Genomic DNA, 17,681 nt, shown 5'->3' on the forward strand with positions numbered 1-17,681 from the left:
AACATCCGATTCTTGTGCAAGAGTAGCGCGGTCGGAATCCCGTTGACGCGCAATTCCGTGCCGGATTAAATTATCCGCGTCTTCAGAGAGCTGAATAACCGGGCCTCAGGTGTGGCCTGATCCCGGCAGCCATTGTCGACAAGGCACTCCCTCACCAGAACGGGATTTAGCCACCCGGGTGTATAGTCTTGGGCTACCAGTATGTCCAATATCAATGCACTAATAACAATTAAGTTCTTTTTATCTCTAACCAGGGTTGGTCGTAGGCGTTAGTACTGTGCTTGCGCAGGATTCCAAGCCCGTACAAAATTCTTACACTCTATGAAAGGGGCACCTTGAACGCTTGTTTCGATCACTTAACCATCAATGGTGCGTTCTCAGAAAAGCTTGAAGTCCAGCGGACAATCTGTTCATATCGCACACAGAACACGGTAAAGTTATGACCAGCTAGTAGGCGCCTAGGCCTTTATCGGTGAGAAACATAAGCGGTGTCTTTATGGCCGAAGTTGGGTAAGAAAAATTATCATTACCTAAAGTAGAACTAATCACGCGGTTTCAGAACTGAATATTTTCGGCTGTTATGCGCCTCGCCTGTACGATAGCAGCATTATTTTGGGCACCTCGGTAACTGCCGCGTCGTTACACTGACGCAGGAAGACAGACAGAGGGACTTAACATATGGAAAAGGCACATCTACCGCTAAATTTGCATTCCTCACCCATGCATAGGGCGGTGCCGGCGCTGTAGTCACACTCTTTTCCCATTTCCTTGCAGACTTTCTTTTCTTCTTCGTTACATTCAGTGCGGGTTTTGTCTGCGAAAGGAAGAATAATGAAATCAGCAGATAACGTATATTTACCTGTGAGACCGCTTTTGTAGGCTAGCTGGCGCATTACTGGAATTGCAAAACCGTCTAGCCGACCATGCACTCGCCGCCGCGAGCGGTTTGGCCACAGGCTAACAGGCTTTCCATATTAATGAATATATGCCTAGTGTTCTACACACGGTACCTTCAAAAATTTACTCTATAAAAGCTTCATCCCAATACCGTAGCTTTTAGAAGCTCTAAGATATCTCTGTGCAGCGTTGCATTGTGTGCATTCAGAAAGAGCTGCTAATATTTTCTAAAGCAGTGAGGACATTCAATAGCATTGAGTTCACTCTGATTCTGGAAGAAAAGCAAACAACACTGGCACATTATCACGCGACAAGTACAACGCGTGATAGCCAACGTAACAATTTAGAGTCGATTCCAGATGTGTCAAGCTTTACCGGACGCGACAGCCATACTGGGCCACAGAAAGAAAGGTAAACTACTGATTAGAAATGCTGGAAAGTACCGATGACTATGGCCTACTACGAATATTTGGACTGTTATCTCTCGCTTTCGTCCACTGTTACTTTGTTAGCGTTTCCAGCACACTTTTGCTCATTGTAATCCGGAAACAAAATCAAGCCATCGCGGCTGGCTAGACAGCGGGTGCCGTAACTGCTCCACAGCATGCACAAATGGGCATGAAGACAGACGTAAGGCGATCAGCCGGCTAGCGTTGACGTGTTTCCTTTATGGGTACTGCCAGACTAAGAACACAGTATAAGGCGTGGTTCCTCGGAACCATTTCAGCTTTGTCTGTTAAATGGCCACTAATGGCTTTTCCTCTCAAAAGAGGAGATTCGGATGTCCACAACACGAGCGCTGTACTTATCAAGTAGAGGAACATGGCCCACGATAGTGGTGCTCGGATTAAAAGAGGCACCTGCACTTGATAGCACTTCCGGAAAGTGGCGGATGATGAGCGAGACTGCAGCCATCTTTGACCGGCCTCTCCAGTTACCACGCGAGTTGTCATGATTCTCCTGCTACGCGATGGCTTATCATTTTTTGCAGCTGTGGTCTTGAACCGATTGCCCAAGCCCAGCGCATCATTGCGTTTTTATAGTGGCGGAGCGACGGTTCTCTCCGGCACTGCAGCGAAGAAAGAGTATGATGTATCACCAGAGAAGGACCACGGGAGATAAACTTACGAAAATATTTTCCCGCGGAAAATAATAAGTGTCGATTTAAAGTTTCTGAACTAACGGTACTTGAATAGTACTGTGCCGGCTACTACCCTTCATATTTCCGCTTGCAACACTTCACTATCGAATCGACGGCTGCATATGCCGCAAAAAAAGAAATATATTTCTTCATTGGAGTACTTTAGGTGCCCACAACAAGGCAGAAGAACTCGGGCGGAAGTGCGGGTTTGCCTTTATACCCGGATGGCCTGGTTGCCCGGAATAGTCTAAGTGTGTTCCTAGGTTGCCAACATCAACATGTTGGACTGGAGCCCTCTTTAAAAAGTAATCATGAAAAAAGGGCTCTTTTTCGTGAAAGAAATGGTTACATTTTTGCTGCAATTTAATATCAAGGCATTTCAACAGCACCATTAATTTAAAGTTGCAGTATCTCCCTGCACCTCATCAGAATCAACAGAATAATTTTAACGGAATAAATACAGGCTGTAAGCAAATAGGCGTATAATAAATCGTTTCGAGAACCTAAAACATTGTTCATGAACGTAGTGAATAATAGTGGTGACAAGTTTGACCCTTGCCGCACAGCACAAATGAGAGGGCAACTGGCAGATAAGCATCCACCATAAGTGACAATACTCGAACTGCCACTGATGTACCTAGGCAACCATTCACAAAGTGGTGGTGACAGACCGTATCGTAGAAGCTTGTAAATGAGCGACTCATGGCGGGCCTCATAAAACGCTCTTCTCAAGTGAGAATATAAGGCGCCTACCATTTCGCCAGCACAGTTAAAGCAGGCAACAAGGTAGTCAATAAACTTTTTTCTTCTGACGTGTTTCTTTCATTACTTGCGTCACAAGGCATTCCTGCTGGTTCGTTTGAGCTAGGATCGACGCGATAAAGTACCTGGAATTACTTTTGTGAGAACATGAAAATTTATTATTATTATTATTTGTCACACTAAAGTTTCCACATGGCATAAAACGTGTTGTCAGTAAGGAAAGTTACGAAACGTTACAATAAAGATTGAAGTCCGGTTATGTGTAAAAAGTCACGTAAACTTCTACCATAAATGTTTTTCGTCAACCACAAGTGGAAATTGGAGTCATTGTTGGAAGACAGGCCTGCCTCCTGAAGAACACGAGCACGCATAAGCGAAGTTTCTGGGCACCTCCACACTAGTTGGTGCGCAGTGGCGTCGGAAGCGGGTGCTTCGCAGTGAGGGCATTTTTCTGGCGCAGGAATCTTCTCACTTCGCCACTGGTTGTGAACTGCAGGCGCAAGGGTCACTTCGACCCGCAGCAGCCTGAGAGAGACCTCATCAGCCCGTGATAGGTTGGGCGGAAGGGGATAGGTACACGGGGAAATGAGAGCACATTCACGGTGTCTGATGAAGGCTGACGATGTTAAATGCGTCAGAACTGGATCTAGTGCCAAAGAGGCAGGAAGATTTTGCGGTACGTCTTTTAAATGAGAAAACATGTTAGCTGCAATGTTATGGACATCTGTGCTAGCTTGAACCCAGTGAATGAGTATAGGCGCTTTAGTAAAACGAGCTTTTGGGCAAGTTGGTTACTTTGCTTCCACATAACTGCAGCGTAAAAAAATTACGAGCACAAAAAAGGGGAGAAACACATACGACACGGACAAAAGCTGCTGTCCCACAACTGATTTTATTTCGCCAGGAATGGGAAATATAAAGGTTCCGCCGCGGATGCGCGCGCAGCAAGTACACGTACCGGGTAAGATTGACAAGCAGCATGTATGGCCTGGGAAACCCGAAGGGTACCACGGAATTTCTTTGGATGCTTCATAGTTTCTTGAGAGTGAGCAAATGTGTGCACCTGGTTATAAGGAGGGTTGGCAGGTTGTCAGTACAGTAGCTTCGGCGGGTGTTGAGGTGAGCCTGTGTTGGGCTTATAAAGGCAGATTAACTCCCCTCTGGGGTTACGGCGACATCTGTCTAAAGGATACATCTATAATGTTTCGTACAAGGAGCTGGAAGTAAAGGTGGAGAGAACTCCGACTTCTTATGGCAACCAGGCTTGTTTGAAGTAAAGTGACAATAGTCCCGTGAAGGCGGTTGAGGCTCGAACGTTGGACGAAGGGAAACTTTCCGTACTCTATTGGTTTGTCGCTGGGTAATTCTGCCAGCTTGTCGACCTGCACGTACTCCTGTAGCAAACAAATGGGAGTTGCTCGAGGTAGGCAGTAATGATTCACATGGTTTCGTAGTTGAATGCTTCAAGTGTGGACCACTTTCGCTTTGTAAGTCGTTGAAACTGAGCAGCAGGGTATAGAATCCGAGGTGGAAAGATGCAGATTATATTGGGTAGAAAAATAAAATAATACAAAACGCCCGGTCCGGGCCGCCAGAAGGCAGAGCAAGAGCAAGTCGGCGAGCTGCATCTGAGCGGGCACCTCCAGTACGATTGGGTATTCTGCGGATGAGCTCAAGTATGTTTACAGCACTCCTGCGCATAGCTGACAACAAAACCTTGTCTTTGCCTAAAGCATGAACGTGCAGGTGCAAAACATTGGTATGCTCCAGTACATTGCCACGAGTGAGTACGAAGGGAGTGGCTTTTTAAAAACGGAGCAGGATCTGGAGAGGTTGAGCGACAGGCCAGCGCTGGCAAGAAATTTGTGAAGAAGCTTGAGACATTTTGCAGGCAGTCTTGGTGCCCCAGAGCTGAGCGGTTTGTGAACCAGATAGTGATGTCGTCAGCATATGCTAGAACTTGAACATTAGGAAGGGTGGAGAGACTGTGTATGAGAGGAATGAATGCGATGTTAGAGTTTGGTGGCTGACACTGAGCCCTGCGGTTCTCCGCGATTAGAAATTATGCGTCCGGTGGGTGTACCATTAACGTGGATAACAAATGTCCGTTGTGAAAGAAAAGCATGAATTGCTCGAAAAAGCTGTAAATGCATGAAAACTGATGACACAGTGTTGAGAATGGCTGCGTAGAGAATGTTGTCGTAGGCTTTCGTGATATCTGTTGCTAGGACTGTGCGAACGAGACGGCTCTGAGGTTAGCGGCGTATTACGTCTTTCGCAAAACGGTCAAGACCATTCTCTGGTCAGTATCCTCGTCGGAAATCCATTTATGAAGACAAACATTTCTGATGACAGTAGTGTTGTAGTAGTGTTGAAATCTGGGTCAGTTGGTACATGTTCAGGAGTAAAACCTGAACAGGAGTAAGGAGATTTCTGATGGTGGTGGAGCCACCAGGAGGGTCGACTGGCAAGCAGTTTTTCGCACAGCTTACAAATAGTTGGGTAAGAGAAATTGGGCGTAGTGCTCCAAGAGTTGTGGGTAATTTGCCGGGCTTTAGTTCGGAACTACCACTCAATGTTTCCAGTCAGATGTCATTTCGCTCGATGTCCAGATTTCGTTAAAAATTCTGAGAAGTGTTGTGAATGGTTCACCGTCCAGATTCCGGATTAGAGCATGAGGTACACCATCATGGCCAGGAGCAGAGTTCAGGCAGATGTCTTCAATGGCAGCTATACGCTCAGCCATGGTGAACGGGCCTGAGATCTTATATTCTGTCACATGTTTGGGACTGAGTGGGACAGGTACAGGCGGGAAGTCATAATTATAAAAGAACTGAAGGGCAACGGATGACCTCAGTTGCGAAGCGAGGTCATCCGTTGAAAGACGATGGGCAGATGCGCAGTCTGATGGATTGCTTGCGTTCCGTAGAATAAAATACACGTCATAGATGGCGGTTGCCAACAGGAGTCCTGAGTTGAGAACACCACTCTGTCCAGCGCTTGTACAAAAGGCGTTTAGAATATCGACAGGATTTAGCGCCTATTCTCTGATGTTCCGTTTGTGCATTCTGATCTGATGGATGCTGAGTGACGTATACGTCCAGTTGTTTGCGCCTTACCAGGCGATATAGGAGCCGAAGGTCAGGATTTGGTTGGTCTTCGTTGATAGTGGAAGAAATTGTGTTCTGAGTTAGAACAGACATGAATGTAGAAAGGGCTGAGGCAGGAATTATTGAGCCGAGGCGGCGATCCGTGCGGAGACAGCCCCAAGAAGCGACATGAATCTTGCGGCGAATTTTACGCGTACTTGAAACAAAATCAATTAGAACGGAGAAGCGATCACTGCGCAAGGTGTCAGCTTCGCAGGACCAGCAGGATTTCCGGCACCAAGGCACCACTTAAGGTCCGGAGTCGATGGAGGGGCACGTGGGTGGGGGTAATTAGAGGAAATGTTGAGAAGTGTAAACGATTGGTCGAAAACTGTGTCTTGATATTGATGTCCACGCTTATTGCCTTCGGTGTATCCCCAGGTTGTGTGTGGGCCATTAAAATCTCCCCCAACTAGTGTGGGCACACCTGGGTAAAAGGTGCGCGGATGTGTGAGCCATTCAAAGTTGAGTACAGATGTTTGGGGCCGACCATAATATGATACCAATAAAACTGGAGTGCGCTGCGGCTTAGTGAGAATGGTAATTCCTTCTTGACGGGCATTGCAGCAACGAGATAGGTCGACGGGAGAATGCGGTGCTGAGAAATGAACATATTTAGCTGCTTTACCAGGAGCAAGACCACTGCGACGGTCGGGTATTGGTGGGTGGTGATATGCACAATAACCAGAGAGAAGAAGGATGGTGTTATGCTCTCGTAGAAGGAAAGCCCCGGCGGTGAGTTTGCCTCATTGAATACGCAGCTTCAATTCAGGAAGCTTAATAGTAAGACCCCGACAGTTCCATTGTATAACATGGGAAGTAGAGAGTGGCCATTCGCTTGCAGAGCAGATCCAATTATCTGAGGCAGTTGCTGCAGCAAGGTAATCAGCGATTACATTAAAGACGTAGCTGCAGATTGCTCGGATTGTACATATTTTGAATCCGAACGACTGAGCACGTTAGATAAAGGAGGCACTTGGCAAACGGGCTCACGAGGTGATCGATGCGGACGAGGGCGACGTCGGCAAATCTGGTCAAGCTGCTGGCGAACTTTGGCGATTGGGTCATCGATGGCAGATGTCTCGTCGAGCTTAGTGGAGATTATCGGGGGAAATCCATCTTCCCTTTTGCCGATGCGTACGGGATCTTGGCTTCGAGACAGAGGCATAAGAAGGGCGAAGACTAGAAGGTGAAGGTAAACACGCTGGCGGGAATTCTCTATCATCATCATCATCGGTGTCTTTCTACGGAGCAGCAAAACGATTAGAGATCTTGACTCCAACCTGAGTAGGCGCAGCCACCGGAAGACGTTTCTGTCAATGGCATTTATAATAAGCAATGTCGTTGTCTTACGAAACGGACACCCGAAGGAGGGAAGACCGTGTGCTGGTGGTTTGGTTGGGCAGAGTGTCTCGGGATGCAGGGCACAGCCTTTTGATGCGACCTCGTCGCAGGCACCGATGGAAGACTGGTGCACGACGGAAAGGCTTCGGATGAAAGATCTGTCTCACGTATCTCTGTGGACACCCGAATCGTGACGTAAGGGAAGCGAGGAGAGTGGGAGCGAAAGGAGAGAGAGGCTCCAGAGTAATTTCTACTACCTGGGGTTCTTCAACATGCACAGACATCGCACAGTACATGGGCGCCTTTGCGTTTCGCCTCCATCGAAACGTGGCCGCCGCAACCGGGTTCTCACTCGGGATCCCCGGCTCATTATCCGAGCTGGCTAACCACCGAGCCACCGCGGCGGATGCTTTTTATTCCCCCGAAAAATTTCATAGCGCTGCATGAAAATTTTATTTCCCACAAACGTGTTTCCTTAGAGTAGATTTTGTTATAATTTTCAGCATGAGATTGCGGCTACGGCGCGCAAAAAAATTCACGATGAACCAGTTCGGAAAGTGTTTACATAGTAACAGTGTGCACGTCTTCTGTTACATTTTTTTAAAGGAAATCACAGATGGTCGAGCCTGGGACATTTGGCGTGGAATGACTCTGTTATCATGTTTGGAAGCGGCGTATCTTATACCGCGAATCGCAAAAAAAAACGTAAATTCAAAACAAAACAACAATGTTGCAATATCGCACTTTCTCTTTCCGCAAGAGGCACAGTGAGAGCTTTGGAGGGAAGATAATTCTGCGGACTAGAACAATTAAGGGGTCTGTTGTGAGTGGTGCACCGCCAATAGTAGAAGCTCGCATTGGAATTTTTATAAATATGCTGCACATCTGCTACACAGCGCAAGTCGGTCACTGAAGCACAAGAATGAACAAAAGGGGGCGAGCTTGTTTACCAATGCATAATGGAGCGCCGGCGCTGAAGTCGCAGTCTCTTCCCACTTCTTTGCACACTTTCTTCTCTTCTTCATGGCATTCTGTGCGCTTTTCGTCTGGGAAGAAATGAAGAATTAAAACAAGATATCAGATATCTTTAGCGGGCGATACTTCTGGGACAAGTCACGAATTAGTATATAGTTAAACAGCTGCTCAAATGTGGCTGCAGAAATGCCGAGTAACATGGTAGGGTGAGCCCGTGAGCTAAAGCCAGAAAGGAAGCTGGTTTTAAGGAATATTCTTGAGATACAGCCTCAGGCGACCACCGGCCAGGGAGGTCATGCCTTCCACCTTGCACGGTGAACCCCCTCCGTGTGGTGCCCATGGCAACGCTCCCACCGGGTACGCACGACACACAACGACATATATCTATTGCGGCCCGGGAACGGACGCTTAACAGCTGTCGTGGTAAAAATAACATGTTTTAATTGTTATCTTTCTAAATGCTCTGAGAAGATTACGAGAAAAATGCGAAATGAAGATAGCGCGATTTAAGTATCGCGCAGACGTGTTCATGCAACGCCCTCTGGCGTTCCTATCTACTTAACAAATAGGTTCTGGCAGGCCACACACGGACAAGAAGTCACTTACCCTTGCAGAGAGGTGCTCCTGCGCTGAAATCGCATTCCATGCCCATTGATTTGCATACCGTCACCTCTTCCTTGTTGCAACTATTTGGCTTTTTGCCTGCAGAGCACGAATTGAAGAAAACAGTCCTGAGGAGAGAACGGTTACAGGAAGGCATCCTTTGCAACAAGGAAGCGGTTTTCGCCCGTAAATTGGTTCAAAGTTGACTTCAATGGTATTTCTCGTTCTTTTTCTTTATGCCAGAAGGTCTCGTTGAATATCAGTTGAAAATGATCCTTGCGATCTTTCCCCTTATATAGAACGGCCCGCACGGGCAGCATGTTGTCAGTATAACTCGAAACCTGGTCCAAAATGTCCGCTTGCCCCAATCATACCTTGGTAGTCATTGGCCATGCGTAGGAAGCGATCGCCAGAGTCTATTTTTTTTTTCCAGAAACGACAGTGCCATCTAGTTTTGATTCAAAAGCCTCGTTACCGTTTGAGACTGGGAAGTTGAATAAGAGACGCGCTGCTTCAGCAGGATTTATTAAGCAACCAATTAGAACTCGCGTTATGAATTGCCTCTGCGGCGCCTGAAGAACTAGCGCCACGGCGATTGCGACATTAGACTGGCAAAAAGTTCCTTGGCTCATCGAGACAGTTCACAGAGTGCAGGAATGAGCAAACGGTGCAGTTACTGTGAGACTCCTCACCCATGCACAAGGGGGCGCCGGCGCTAAAGTCGCACTGCTTTCCCATTTCCCTGCACGCTTTCTTCTCTTCTTCGTTGCACTCAGTCCGGTTGTTGTCTGCGAACAATGAATGCAACAAATAAATTTACTTGCTTATGACACGGGAAGAAACTGGCGGTGGTCGTCCAGCCCTGCTGATCATAACATACTCTGCTGCTCTGTTCTGCTTCTGCTGACTTCAAGAGAGGGCAACAAAGTTGAGGCCTCTCACAGAAACATCGACCATTTTTACGACATCAACTCGCCAAGACATCTTACAAGCAGACTAATTTCCTCACTGATGCAAAGAGGGGCCCCAGCGGTGAAGTCACACTCGTGTCCAGTAGAGTTACACGTTTTCTTCTCTTCCTCATTGCAGTGTTCCCGTATGTCATCTGCGAGAGAAAAGGGAGGTTTTAATTGTGGACATATTTTATTTCTAAGAACACACTAACGGAAAAAACAGGCAAAAAAAGACGCTGCCGGATTGCTGCAGAAGAAATAAGATCATTTTCCGTTCTTTGGCATAAATGTCGTCACTGCAGCGATGCAATTTGTGCAGGCGACTATAAAAAAAAGTGACCAGTTTCTCACCCATACAGAGTGCCGTTCCGGCGCTGAAGTCGCATTTCAAGCCCATTGATTTGCAGACCTTTTTCTCTTTATTGCTACAATCCATGCGCTTTTTATCTGGAGAAAAGAACAAGCGAGACCGATGAAAACCGATATCGTGCAGTAGTCCGTAACCGGTAATAATAAAAGAAGCAATACGTCTTTCAGATAGCTTTGAATACACATCATACTTCAATTGAGCGCATGTTTTATACCGTTCCTCGCTCTGATAAGCTGAACTGCTTGTGTCAGTCTTTAAACCCGTGGGTTGCTAAACTGCACAGAACGGAAAGCGTTATCATCCAGCCCATTTTCGCTGCATGCCAGATAAGTGATGTATCTGTTTAATTGTGATGGGGATGAAATTTTTATATACAATGAACTTTGCGCCTCCTGAACTGGGAAAATCCGGGGCTCCTACGCTCTTAGCTGTTTACTGCGCCTGTTGAAGCAGGTGTCTTTGGTCCTCTCCGCTTCAGCTGAACAGCGTGGCATCCGCTTGCTCAGCTTCGGAGTTGCAAAACAATTTTCAAGAAAAAAAAGACCCAAGTGCGCATCTCAATTTCGCCGTAAAGAAGGAAACGGAGGCGGCGTCACGACGTAATCAACAAAACTCTCGTGATAAGGGGAGAGAGAGAAAGCATCACAGGAAAATACCACGCACTGTGGGGAAACAGCGATTGTACAACCAAAGCCAGGCAGAGCCACAGTGTTTTTGGTCAGCTCGCCACACCACTGCACTGTGTTGCCTCACCCCTCAAAATTTATACTATCCTAAGTTTACTCCTAGTCAGTTCGACTAACGGCTTTGTAGCGGTCCCTCCTGCGCCTTCGTTTTGCGAGCACAAGCCGCTTCCAAGAACGCGACCCTACATGACCTTTTCCTTCAATATCAGCGGATAAACTGCCGCAGTTGCAATAAATGGCATTTTTAGTTTCACACACGTACAGAGTTCCCGTACGAAAACGTGAGAAGTCTACATAGCCTATGCGCATGTCGCTTGAAATCCTTATAGTTACACGTACGGGACGCACGCCGCGTGTTGTTCCTAGCGCCATTTAGTAACAGACACAGAGACTGCTGTAGCCATTCGAACACAAGACGAGTCGAAACCAAGCCAGTCTAACTGCGTCGGAGCATTGCTATGACGACGACAAAAACTACTTCATCAGGCTTATCAGCTGGAGAATCGCCCTTCTATCTTAAAAAAACAAACGCTATTGTAACTTGAAACGTTATGCCAGGCGAAGAATGGGAAATTGAAGGCGAATACAACAATTCAGAGTATGATATCGCGTCTAGGGATTAGCGATGAAGCTGCTATCGCTTGAAGCGGGCGGGCAGGGCACCGCCATGTTGTCAACGCTACGTACGAGAACAACGCAAAGACCGCAGCGTAAAAATCTGAATCTCACGTACGTCCGTGAGACTCACGCAGACTCTTTGCGTTCTTAACATGCGCACTGGCCGCCCGTAAGAGCTCTACGTACGTGAAGCTAAATCTGTGTAAAGAGCGCCTGTTATTCAGACACCGAAGCGGTTCTGCAAATGGACTTTCAGCAAAGAGAAGGAGGCTGTTCATCGGAAGGATTGAAAACAAAAAACATGTACAGCAGACGCTGCAGTTCCTTACCCACGCACAGGGCGGCGCCGGCACTGAAGTCGCAATCTTTTCCCATTTCCTTGCAGACCTTCTTCTCTTCTTGGTTACACTCAGTACGGTTTTTCTCTGCGGAAAAAGGGGGAGCAAAGTCAAAGTAGAGTTCGTTTCACGGCGTTAAATCTCTGCAGAAAAGCGGCAGGTGCGGAGTCGTCTCAGCTAACGCTGTGCAGCATGACGGAAGCAGCGTTTGCCGGACAAAACCTGGAGGCTCACCGACGCAGGTAGGGGCGCGCACGGTGAAGTCGCATTCCTTGAACTTTCCCTTGCACACTCTCTCTCCTTCAGGGGTGCAGGTCTTGCGCCTGTTATCTGTGGGGAGAATACATATGAACGCTTCGTGAAAATACCGAGTGTAGTGCTTTCGCCGACTCAGCTGCCCACGGAAACGTAGGGTTCCCGAAGTCTCACAGGTCTCTGACAGACATCAAAGACATGTAAACTGGCAACGACTGCTGCTCACCAATGCATATAGCTAAGCCGGCGGAGAAGTCACATTCCATTCCCGCAGACTTGCAGTTGGCTTCCTCCGCTTCGTTACACTTTGTTCGCTTATTATCTACAAGACGAGAAGTAGAACAACACAGAGAGGAGTTAACTTGCGCAGCATTTCTGGCGGGAACAGGCGGTAATCCAATCCTGCTTACAGCGATCAATCGTTATGAACCGTTCACGAATAAGCGATGCAACTCAACTGAGTACTGCATAAGGGTCATTGTGTACGCACAATAAATAATAATTAATATACCACTATACTCAATAGACTCGAATGAAAGTAATAGGGTGCAAATTCTTTAAGGGACACTAAAAGGGAATGCTACATCTGGCGTCGTGCGAAAGCGATTATATCATTGTTACAGAAAACAGAGCTATCACATCCCAGAGCAGCACAGGCGGATGCGTCAAACTGGCTGGTGCTTGCCTATCTGTGTGCTCTATAGAGGAATTATTGTCAATGGACAAGTGGCGTTCAAATGCGAGTAAAGCAGCACGGCTAGCCTGGACAAGAATTCGGCGGGTCTCGCGTACAAATCAGCACAACACGGAGGCTGCACGAAAACACTCTTTAGCCTCGCATTCAGGTCGCCATTGTGCGCTGCAAGCTCAGAGCCGCCGTTTCTCGACGCCATTCACGCTAAGCTGTGTTTGCCGGCGAAGCGGTTTCGTTCTCACTTCAAGTCGACTATTTTTGGCAGAGTGCCGCCGTTCTCAAAGTGTGGCCCTTTTTCTTATCACACGTGCTCCCGCGCCCACGCACGTCTTTAACGCGTGAAGCACGACACGTGCGCGCAGTCTTCCGTGTTTTCTGAGCAATGCTACGAGTTATGGCAAACAGTGTGTTGCAAGTAGAAAATGTATGCATTGTCATCTCTTATGCTGTTCATAAAAGGAAAATGTTTCCCACAGCGGCTCACCGCGGATGCGCTATGTGAGGCGCCGGCATGCAAAGCCGGATTCTGAGGCCTTTCATTGGAGTGGCCATCGTTTAGGGGGAGGCTGAGGATAAGAAGTCAATGTGCGGCTAAACTGCTATTAATGGAATTTTTCGATGTTCGTGTTCGTCAAGATTATGCGCCTTTTTTTGTCCAGACTTTTAGCCCACGGGAACAATTCAGTAAAAATCGCAAAGACCGCAGCACCGTCTATCACAAGGGAAGTCTCCGATAACACTGCACAGTTAATCAACAGACACGTCATAATCGACAGCAATGCGGAACGTTTGAGCAATGCGCGTGCAATTTATCACTGAGATTAGTTTTTTGATGCTTTTGAGGATACCTCGAAGCTTGCGTGTACGCTTCACGACAACACGCAACGTACCGATCGCTACAAGCTCGCGCCGCCGCCGCCGCTGTAAACGTGCTTGAGCATCTGCCACATGCTCTTAACCAATGCGAAAGAATTCAAACACGCGCGCGATCACTGAATAATTCGTAAGCATCCAGTTATCGCACTTAAATCCGTGGACTAGCGGACCAGCCCATGGACATAGGACAGAGAGAAATGTCTTCAAGCCGTCGTCAGAAAATCACCTCTCAAATGCAGCTACGCTAGCATACCATTTTCATTTCTGCACCAGGAAGAATGTGGTTGTCTAGAGGAGCCATTATCATCAGCAGTCGGGCTATACGTCTACCCTCACACAATGGTTTTCATCTAACCGCATCCCGCGGCTAATCTGACTGTTCGTCATTTCACGCAGTTGTTCTTACATGAGCAACATGAACCGACTAGCTCGCCGAAAAATGTCGCTTTCGTCGGCTTGGCGAGAGGCAGAAGGTAAAAGCAGTAAGATATTCGGAGTAGCGGAACATACCAACCAATATCAAGGAAGAACCGAACACATTGCAAATCCATTGAAATAACATCATTTAGTCTGCGGTGTATTGTCTAGTGAACAAGCGTAGCGCACGAATAGAACAGCGCGTATCCAACTGCATGGACCCATTTGCTGGGCACTCGCTTACCAACGCACAGGGCAGCCCCAGCGCTGAAGTCGCAGTCTTTTCCTTTCGACTCGCACGGCTTCTTTTCTTCCGGACTGCACTTGTCGCGCTCGTCATCTGTCAGATGAGGTTTCGTGAGTGCGAAAAAAAAAGGGCACAATAAAGAGAGCGCTTACGCTAAGGTTAGATGTAAACAGAATACTTTTGAAGGAAAGCTTAGCCGTATTTATGTAAATTAGGGGCGGGGGGCACTTAAGCTCTCCCTTAATGGTATGCCACGGCAGAGTTAATGATTATTTTATAGATTCTTAGATGAAGGCCTACTATACCACGTGAAATACCATAACACAAAGTCTCCCTTTAACACAATTGAACGAACGTGCCTGGTGGTAGCGCGTCTGACCGGCCACCGAAGGCTCATGGGTTCGATTCCCGCTCAATCATCCGAATTTTCTTTTCAGCGCATGTAATTTACATTACTTTAGAGCTCAACGTGTGACGCGACTGAGTTACGACGTTTTCGACCAATCGGCATTTTCTCGACATCCCAACGCCCGCTACGGCGGTTTCTCCGCTTAACGATGTAATATGTTCGAGTTGCACGTATTTATAATTTATTTTTGAAGCCTAGTCATGAAATAAATCACAGGGGAAATTTACATACCTACACAAGTAGCAGCCCCAGCGGAGAAGTCACACCGCTTTCTCTTTTCATTGCACTCCGCTTGCTCATTTTCATTGCAAGCTGTGCGGTTTTTATCTGCGAGAAATACGGGATTGCCGTTAGTATTAAATGCTTCTGTTCAGAGTCATTTCAGAGAGTGGGGCGGGTTTCTTTCTACGGACACATCGTGCCTGCAGGCTGAACTGTTCGTGAGAAAAATAGCGTGCGAAAGTGGATTCTTACCAACGCAAATAGCAGATCCTTGTGAAGAGTCGCACTCCAGCCCTTGCGCCTGACAGGCACCTTTCTTTCCTTCGGTGCAGCTTTCGGGCTTCTTGTCTGTCGAAACGAAGAGGCGCTTATAGGCATGATAAAAACAATGCAGAAAACGACTAACTTAGCATAGACTGTGCGCCGCAGCCGCGTGTTCTGTGTAACAACAAAGGACGTTCCGCAATCGCGGAGTGTTGGCCCCGTAACCTCTGCGCGAGAACGATGTGTCTCGACGCAGTTATCTCCCGGCCACGTACAAAGTCCTGCTATAGTGCTATAGTGTCCTGCTATAGTTACGAATATTGTCCGCGAAAATTAGATAACCAATGAAAACACTAAGGTAGATCTGCTCCATAACCAATGTAGCTACGTTGTTAGTGGTGCGCTGTGACTGCGTCGTTCTGCGTTATATGCTTATTCGGAGCAGAATATGAGACATCTCCAGACTGACTGCACGTACCTGTAGTCTTGTTACAGTAACACACATTGTTTATACACACAGAGCCTTGTAGCTGCTCCCTTGCTACGGCTTTCTTGCAGTAGTCAATACATGCGGGTTCTGTGCAATCTGAAAGTATAAAGTTGAAAGCGCTTTCAATAGGTTTCTTTAAAAGTTCGCCCTACGTCTTTACGTTATTTGTAGTATCAGCTATATTAGTGGTCAGCAGACCATCATTCTGAAAAAGAAAAGATACCAGCGTGCTTGCAAGCACTTGACGGGTGTGAATGAGGACCATATGTTCTGTTTTTCAATGTATTTTCATAATTATTTAGCAAAGGATTTCATGCAATGATTGCATTTCAGGTCTTGAGTATAGGCTGCGTGCTCATGTGGCTACATCTTTTCGCTCTGCTAAGAATAGCCTGCCTCGAGAAAAAAAGCACTTCCTCACAAGCTCCCTTTACGGCTTTTCTATAGACGGCCAGGTACAACATTTGATCCCAAACTGCGCAAGTTATGCGAAAACTGATTCTGTCTCTGTATGGAACCCATGCCAAAATCTCCTTTTAAACGCAAAAGAGGCCTCCGCAAAAATGTGTTCTGTTTCGCGTTTTTCTCTAGAGATATAATAATAATAATAATAATTGGTTTATGGGGAAAAGAAATGGCGCAGTATCTGACTCGTATATCGTTGGACACCTGAACCATGCCGTAAGGGAAGGGATAAAGGAGGGAGTGAAAGAAGAAAGGAAGAAAGAGGTGCCGTGGTGAAGAGATCCGGAATAATTTCGACCACCTGGGGATCTTTAACGTGCACTGACATCGCACAGCCCACGGGCGCCTTATCGTTTTGCCTCCATAAAAACGCAGCCGCCGCAGTCGGGTTCGAACCCGGGAACTCCGGAACAGTAGCCGGGCGCGCTAACCACTGAGCCACTGCGGCGAGTTCTCTCTAGAGCTCAAGTGTCAAAGTTACGGTGTTCACAAAAGTGACATTGTAAACTGACCGATGAAGTGAGAACGATGTGACTGACAGTGGTGGCATGGCTCAATGGCGGACGGCCTGGCTCGAGCGCTCCCGCCCGCGTCACTGCACACAACCGCGGGCCACCGGGAATGGCACTGACTGACGATGAAACGCAGGCGTGACGATGGGCGCGAGAGAAGGTATGAACAGCGAACAGAAGAAGATGAAGGGCTTGCCGTCGTGATGAAAGAGAGGAGCAGATGATGAGCGGGTGAAGCCAGGTACACGAAGTAGGAACAGCCACGAGTCGCCGGAAGCCAATTAACGCCTAGGCCCGTGGACGCACCCAACGGCAGAGGCTGGGGTGCGTGTTCTCATGTGTGGGTCGGTGGAAAGTGTCGGTGGTTTTGGATCAGTGGGGTCGTTGGTCGTCATGTCTTCTGGGTTCTCATGAGTGGACGCTCAGTGGGGTCTCAGGTCAGTGGCGGCGGTGTTGGATCAGTGTGATCGTAGTCATGTCGCCGTGTCTCCTGGTCGGGGCTTGCATCGGAGCGGATGAGAGTGGCGACATATCTGGCAGGCTGGGAAAACGCCGGGAGGTGCGAAGCCACGAGAACTCCACAGAAGACCTAGGTGGACGGCAGGCTCCGTGACCTGGATGATGAAGGCACCCCCACATTAAATGTTACGTGATGGCTATGTGCAGGAGAGGTCGAGACAAAGAATCGATGGCCTTGAACAGCAGAAGAGAACACACTACAGCGTCGTCGCCGTTCTAAGCACTTCGTCGTCCTCCTCCCGACCCTGATGGAGACTACGTTGCTTGGTCTATCACCGCTGCATGCGATATTATGCAGCCTCACGTCGTCTTTCCCCACACCGTTGTCCATACCATCCAGAAGTGCCCTTATCTCCATGTCCTCAACTTTAGCCAGTCTGCTCAAGTTCGATACGCCGGAATTTCACTTGCTGGCCTGTCCCCATTGAACGATTTTACAGTTTCTGCCCTAGCTCCTGACCCAACGACTGACGTC

The 17,681-nt window shown here is 47.7% G+C and overlaps 1 protein-coding gene across 7 annotated transcripts in view; it reads right to left on the bottom strand.

Moving 5' to 3' along the window:
- The window catches only part of LOC144100779 (uncharacterized), a 320,982-nt gene that overhangs the window by 66,283 nt on the left and 237,018 nt on the right, over window positions 1-17,681 (bottom strand). For all 7 annotated transcript variants that reach the window (XM_077633622.1, XM_077633626.1, XM_077633623.1 and 4 more), the window contains 13 exons: window positions 15,699-15,806; window positions 15,209-15,304; window positions 14,966-15,061; window positions 14,323-14,418; window positions 12,318-12,413; window positions 12,071-12,166; window positions 11,828-11,923; window positions 10,176-10,271; window positions 9,881-9,976; window positions 9,564-9,659; window positions 8,875-8,970; window positions 8,244-8,339; window positions 719-814 (listed from right to left, as the gene is read on the bottom strand). In XM_077633622.1, the coding sequence (XP_077489748.1) occupies window positions 719-814; window positions 8,244-8,339; window positions 8,875-8,970; window positions 9,564-9,659; window positions 9,881-9,976; window positions 10,176-10,271; window positions 11,828-11,923; window positions 12,071-12,166; window positions 12,318-12,413; window positions 14,323-14,418; window positions 14,966-15,061; window positions 15,209-15,304; window positions 15,699-15,806 (1,260 nt within the window). The remainder of the gene's footprint in view (window positions 1-718; window positions 815-8,243; window positions 8,340-8,874; window positions 8,971-9,563; window positions 9,660-9,880; window positions 9,977-10,175; window positions 10,272-11,827; window positions 11,924-12,070; window positions 12,167-12,317; window positions 12,414-14,322; window positions 14,419-14,965; window positions 15,062-15,208; window positions 15,305-15,698; window positions 15,807-17,681) is intronic.

The sequence above is a fragment of the Amblyomma americanum genome, chromosome 8, assembly GCF_052857255.1.
Source record: "Amblyomma americanum isolate KBUSLIRL-KWMA chromosome 8, ASM5285725v1, whole genome shotgun sequence".
In the NCBI taxonomy this organism is placed as follows: Eukaryota; Metazoa; Arthropoda; class Arachnida; order Ixodida; family Ixodidae; genus Amblyomma; species Amblyomma americanum.